Consider the following 5,969-nt stretch of genomic DNA (forward strand, 5'->3'; position numbering starts at 1 on the left):
TTACAGATTTCAATTTTTTTTTATGTATATAATTAAAAAAAAAAAACTGCTGTTATGTATTGTGAAATGAATATGGTTTATGGGATGTAGGAAATTACTTGATGTTAAGAAATTGGCCGGAACGCAAATCTCCGGTGACAATTTTTTAAAGAAATTTTATTATGAGAGTGTTTTAATTGCTTTTGTGGAAATAGATTCACTCTTATTAAAAAAATTTACTAACATCTAAATTCTTGAAAATTTTCTAAAACTCCCCAAATTTTTGAAACAACTATAACCCAAATTTTTAATTTCCAAAATTTCCCATCAAATTTTATAAAAAATTATACTGAAATTAGGAAACTTCGACTCTCAAGCTACTCTCAAACTTTTGTGCAGACCCCCATATATAAGTGTGTAAATAGTGTCATAGCGTCAGGGAATATGCAGCATCACCATGTCCAGGAAATAATGATGAGGGCTTTCCTAATGTCTGAGGGGATTGAAGTCTGGGAGTCAGTGATTGATGATAGCAAGATGGATAAAGAATCCATGGAGTATGATGCACAAGCAGCAAATACTATCTTGGATGGACTGCCTGATTCTGTGAAGAAGAATCTTGGAAAATATACATCAGCAAAGGATATATGGGACAGACTGCATGACCTTCATGCAAAGGGAGCACTGACCATGACAATGAGTCAAGAAGAACCCATCATAGAAGCTGAGAATGAAAAGCTTGACCTCATCAAGCTTCAAGTAAAAGAAAGGGATGAAGAGCTTGCCAAGCTCAAGAAGGAGCTTGATCAATGCAAGAGGAAACACCATGAAGAAGTCATGTCTATGACAAATCAGTTGAACAGAGCAAAAAAGCAGGAAGACACCTTGTCAAGTCAACTTGAACAAAGGCACAAGATAATGAACAAACTTGCAGAAGAAATTGGACAGTACAAGGTAGAGGTCTCCTCCCTTAAGTCCGAACTAAAAGAAGCCAAGAAGCAGGCACAAGGAGCTGAAAAGAAAATGGAGAGCAGTCAAGCAGAAATCTCCAAAATGAAGACTGACATTATCTCCTTCAAAATAGTAGCAGCTGAAGCTACTCGTAGCAAAGAAGAGACTGAGGAACAACTAGCAAAGAAAAATAATGTATGTGAAAAGTTGGAAGAAGAGATTGTCCTCCTCAGGAAGAAGGCTGAAGGGATGAACAAAATCATGAAAAGCTCTCAAGCTTTGGATGATATGCTCAGCTATCACAGATCTCCATTTGATAAATCAGGACTTGGGTATGTAGGTGAACCCTCAAACAAGGATGAAGATGCTTTAAGCAAAGGAGATGTGAAGAAGCCAGAAAGAGATGGTGATGCTCCTAGTTCCAGCAAAGGCAGGGAGAAAAATGAAGGCTGCAATAGAAGAAATCCAGCTCCAAGAAGAAATGTAGCTGATGTCAAAGAGGCAAGAGGCAATGGTGATCATCAAAGGATCTCAAGGCAGCAAGGCTTCAGAAGTACATCAAGAAAACCTCCATCTCCCAGGTACCAAAGTTCATTTTATGGTTATTGTTATGCTTGCTCAAACTTTGGTCATATGGCAAAAGACTGTAGAGCATTTCATGGAGATAGATGTTGTGGTCCCCGACAATCTCCAAGAAATAATTTCACAAGAAGAAATCATGAATTCTCATTCATGAATAAAGTTGAATGCTTCAAGTGTCATAACATTGGGCATATGGCACGTGACTGTAACTTGACATGGGCTCTTACACAAGCTAGACCCATGCAAAAGAAGAAATTTACACAAGTATGGAGAAGAAAAGAAATACAGTGTGAAAGCCCCTTAAGCAACGCAGCTGATCCAAGTTTGTTTTGAGAAAACTTGCCAAAAGAAGACAAGCACACATTAAAGGGGAGCTTGTAATTTTTTTTTATTTGCTAAACTGTATTAACAGTCATTTGTTGATGGAGGATGTATTGCAGCGCAGCAGTTGCAAATGAAATCTTTGTTAATCCCTCTGAAAGGTAATATGCAGCAGTGATGAAATCAGCAATGTTTTTGCTTTGTTTTTATGCAATATGCACAAAAATGCATAAAGAAGAAAAGATGGCAGCGCTGAAATGTAAAGAGCAGCAGCGAGATAAGAGAAAAATGCAAAGCATGAAGACCCTCACAGTAGTGGGAAGACAGAACATAAAACAGCAGTTTGGAAATTTTTTTTGGAGCACATGGATTAGAATGAACAACAGTTTTGAATTTTTGCATGGCAATGGAAGGTAGTTTCCTTCTATGTAATGTGAGAGAATATACTCACAGCAGAATGAGTGTAATGCACAACAGATGAAATGTTTTGTATTGGGAATGAAAATGCAAAGCAATGAGAAGAAGGCAAAACGCAGCAGAGCGTAAATGCCCAGTGGCTGAGAATGCAATGAAATTTTTCACACAGCAGTGAAAAATGTAATTTTTTTTGTATGCAATGCAACATGCAAGGAAATGCATAAAGAAAAACAGGGACAGCAGATTTTTAATGCACATGGGTGAATGATAATGTGTGGCAGTAGAAAAATGAAAGGAACTGCACAGCAGTGCATTGTGTAAATAAAAAAAATGAATGAAGACTAAGATTGTGTGAAGCAAGAGTGCATAAGAAAAGGCAGCAGCCTGTGTTATTTTTTTGTGGAGAATGAAGTGCCAAGAGTATGGGCATAGCAGTATGATGAAACAAAAGGCAGCCATAGTGCAAATTGCAGAGGCAACGCAGCAGCAAATAAAAACCCAGGGATGACAGTCTATGGTTATGGGTATGGACAGCAGTGAATATGAAAAATGCAGCAGCAAGAAGTTATGGACAGCAGCATGATGGCAAGAAGGAGAAGCACACAGAAATGCAAATGTAAAAAATGCAGCAGCAAGAAGTTTTGAACAGCAGCACATGCAAAATAGATTTTTCCTTACAGCAGTAAAGGTAAATGTAATGAATTTGTTGTTCATTGAATTGAAATGCAATATATGCAACAGCAGTGAGTGTAAGAAATGTTTACACACAGCAGTGTAAATTTGTAAGTGGGGACAGTGTAATTGTTCCAGAAAAGACAGAGTATTTTGTATTTGAAAAGTGCAGAAGCAGTGCAAGTGTAGACACAGCAGTGTGGGGTAGACACAGTAAAGAAGATGGCACAACAGTGCAACAGAGAACATACAGCAGCATAAAAGAACAATGTAATGAGTTTGCACACACAGCAGTGCAATGATTGTTTGTTTTTGAAACTGCATGTAAAGCAGTGTCTATTTGTAATCCCTCTGTTAATGAGGAAGGTGCTTTTCAGCACAGTGTCATGGTGAAACCCTCAGTCAAGAGGAAGATGTTTTTCAGCATAGTGTAGTAAATCCCTCTGTCAAGAGGAAGGTGCTCTTCAGCACATTGTTATGGTGAATCCCTCTATCATGAGGAAGGTGCTCTTAAGCACAGTTTCATGTTAATCCCTCTATTAAGAGGAAGACAACTTTGTTTGTTTGTGAACTGCATCAGAAGCAGTTGGTGAATCCCTCTATGTGAGGAAGTGCTTGGGTATGTTTGAATGCCCAGCAGTTGAAATTAAAGGGGAGTGTTGGAATGTTAATTCCAACTGCAGCAGAGTGTGCGGACGTGGACCGTGACAGCGATGGCAAGGCAGTGATCAGCCAAATCCGCCATCAACTCAGCAAGCACGCAGCCGTACCAGTCACCCAAAACCACCGCAGCAAAACCGTCTTATTTCTCGGACCGCCTTCCAGCGAAAAGCTGTTTCCGTATATGCGACTCCGATAAACTATGGTGGCGCCACGTGTTTCTGACCTGACATCAGCCAACGTAAGTTTCTCGGGTGGTATTGTTCAGTCATATGATGCCTTCCGATATTCACCACCGCCGTCCGATCAGCCTGATCGTCCTCCGCCGTTCATCAATGAAGCTGCACACCTGCATACGACCAACGTCAATTCAAGGTTTGCGTGGAGTGTTAGGATTCCCGCTGACCGCCGTAAAAGGAAATTAAATGGAATTTATTATCGTTCGTAAGTTTTGGAAGAGCATTAAAATTCAACTACACGGAGGTATGGGTATACATTACATGTGTCATATCTTTTTAAAGAAGCGTTGACCATTATGAAAAGAAGATATCAAATGAAACTTGTAATGTGTAGTTGGTGTGTCGTTGCACATGGAGATATGTAAGAACGCAGCAGCGAAAGACCAGTGAGCTTGTGTGCATAAATTTTGCTATGCATTGACCATTTTTGTATGAGAGCTTGGGGAGCGAAAAAATGAGAGTGCGTAAAAATAGTTTTTGCTGCAGCAGAAAAAAAGGTGTGTTGACTTGCAAGAAAACTATGGTGATGCACAGCAGTGCATAAAAATAAAAGAAAAGGAGAACAGGGGAGCGCACATGAAGCAGGTGAAGACATTGCACAGTAGTGCATAGATTTATTAATGAATTGGATTTGCATTGAAATGCAGGAGAAAAGAATGCACAGTTTTTTTAATAGTGAATGTAAAAATGGGTTTTACAGCAGTAAACCCAGCTTAGTGAACTCTCAGGTGGAGAGAAAAGACAGAGTTTTTGTTTTGATGGGTGAAAGTAATTTTGGTAAATCCCTCTGAGTGAAAGAGGATGAATGTGTATCAGGCATGTATTTGTATCAGGCATGTATTTTAATGAATAGAAATGTTTTATGGCTGTGTAATACTCTGTTCTGAGAATTTTTATTAAAAGATTCCCTGTGCACAAAGGTCCTGGAACAGTGGAAACAGAGCATTGCCTCTGTGGTGTTAATGTTTGTTTGGTTTTGGTATTTCCCCATTTAAAAATACCCAACAATATTCTTCCCTGGATACTCGCAAGGCACACTATACAATAACATCAGAAAGGAAAGGTGGAGTAATCAAATAAAAATGATACAAACATCGTAAAGGAGTTCAACTCGGCAACTCCCGTAATCTACGACCGAGTGCGGGTAGATGAGTACCGTTGGAACAAAATAGAGACGACTCCAGCGTTAAGCAGATACGAAGATGTACCAGGAGATGCCATGTCACTGAACGCAGTACCACTGAGATCAAAGTGGATTTTGCCAGAACCTGAGCAGATTCCACCAGGACATTCATCTGTAATAACCACCGTCACCGCGCTTTGAGAGCACAATCCATTCCCCGTGCACTTTACCTGGTTACAGGAAACATACAATAAGCTAACTTTTCATCAAGAAGTCATGAAACTTTATAAATACCATAACAGACCTGATAACATGCTCCGCATCCTTTCCCGTCTTTGAAGAGGGCAGGACTTCCTGCAGCTATTTTTGATTGGAAAGGGATCTGTTTCACCAGGCTACCATATCCACATGCCCCACCTGTTACAATGGATTAATTTTATTTTTTCACTCGCACGTTCATATCCTTGAATGACTCTGAAAGCTCAGTGGATAAATAATATAAAAAATAGCACAAACAACCTTCGCGTGTTCGAATATGCTGGTGCGGTTTAGTAGACTGAATACTAGAAACTTCAATATTTAAAAATTAATTTAGAAATAATATAATAAACAACTATCGGCCTAAATAAAGAACTTAACATTGCCCTTACCCTCGCTTCCGTCTCCGTTTGGACTGCCATACCATGTAGCGGTGGCTGGCTGCCAATCACCTTCTTCTTCTACTAACTTATATTGATTGAGATTTGCATCAAGAGCGATTACAAAGCATATAAACATTAGGCAAGCTACCTCATAACCCAAACAGAGTGTCATCTTCCTCATTTCTGAAGCGAAGGTAGAAAGCATAAAAGCCTATACTACGCTGGGCTCAAAGGCTCTGCAATGCAATGCCCGTTAAGAAAATGGAAAAATAGCGCATATTTATAAGACCTTTAGAACTGTAGTGAATTGGTCGGTTTTCAATTTAAATCAATTGTCAACTATTTTGTTTGTTCAGCTGCATATTTGTCACTCATTAAAATTAT

General features: G+C 39.2%; 1 protein-coding gene across 1 annotated transcript; it reads right to left on the bottom strand.

Annotated features, from left to right (window-relative positions):
* Window positions 1-4,949: 4,949 nt before the first annotated feature.
* Window positions 4,950-5,766, bottom strand: LOC149140661 (expansin-B17-like). The gene is made up of 3 exons (XM_089451034.1): window positions 5,595-5,766; window positions 5,249-5,361; window positions 4,950-5,174 (listed from the first exon to the last, which is right to left on the bottom strand). The coding sequence occupies exons 1-3, from the start codon at window positions 5,764-5,766 to the stop codon at window positions 4,950-4,952; spliced, it is 510 nt and encodes a 169-aa protein (XP_089307160.1).
* Window positions 5,767-5,969: the final 203 nt, after the last annotated feature.

This window comes from Pinus tabuliformis, chromosome X (genome assembly GCF_031772625.1).
Source record: "Pinus tabuliformis cultivar Carrire ecotype Pingquan chromosome X, CPIR1, whole genome shotgun sequence".
In the NCBI taxonomy this organism is placed as follows: Eukaryota; Viridiplantae; Streptophyta; class Pinopsida; order Pinales; family Pinaceae; genus Pinus; species Pinus tabuliformis.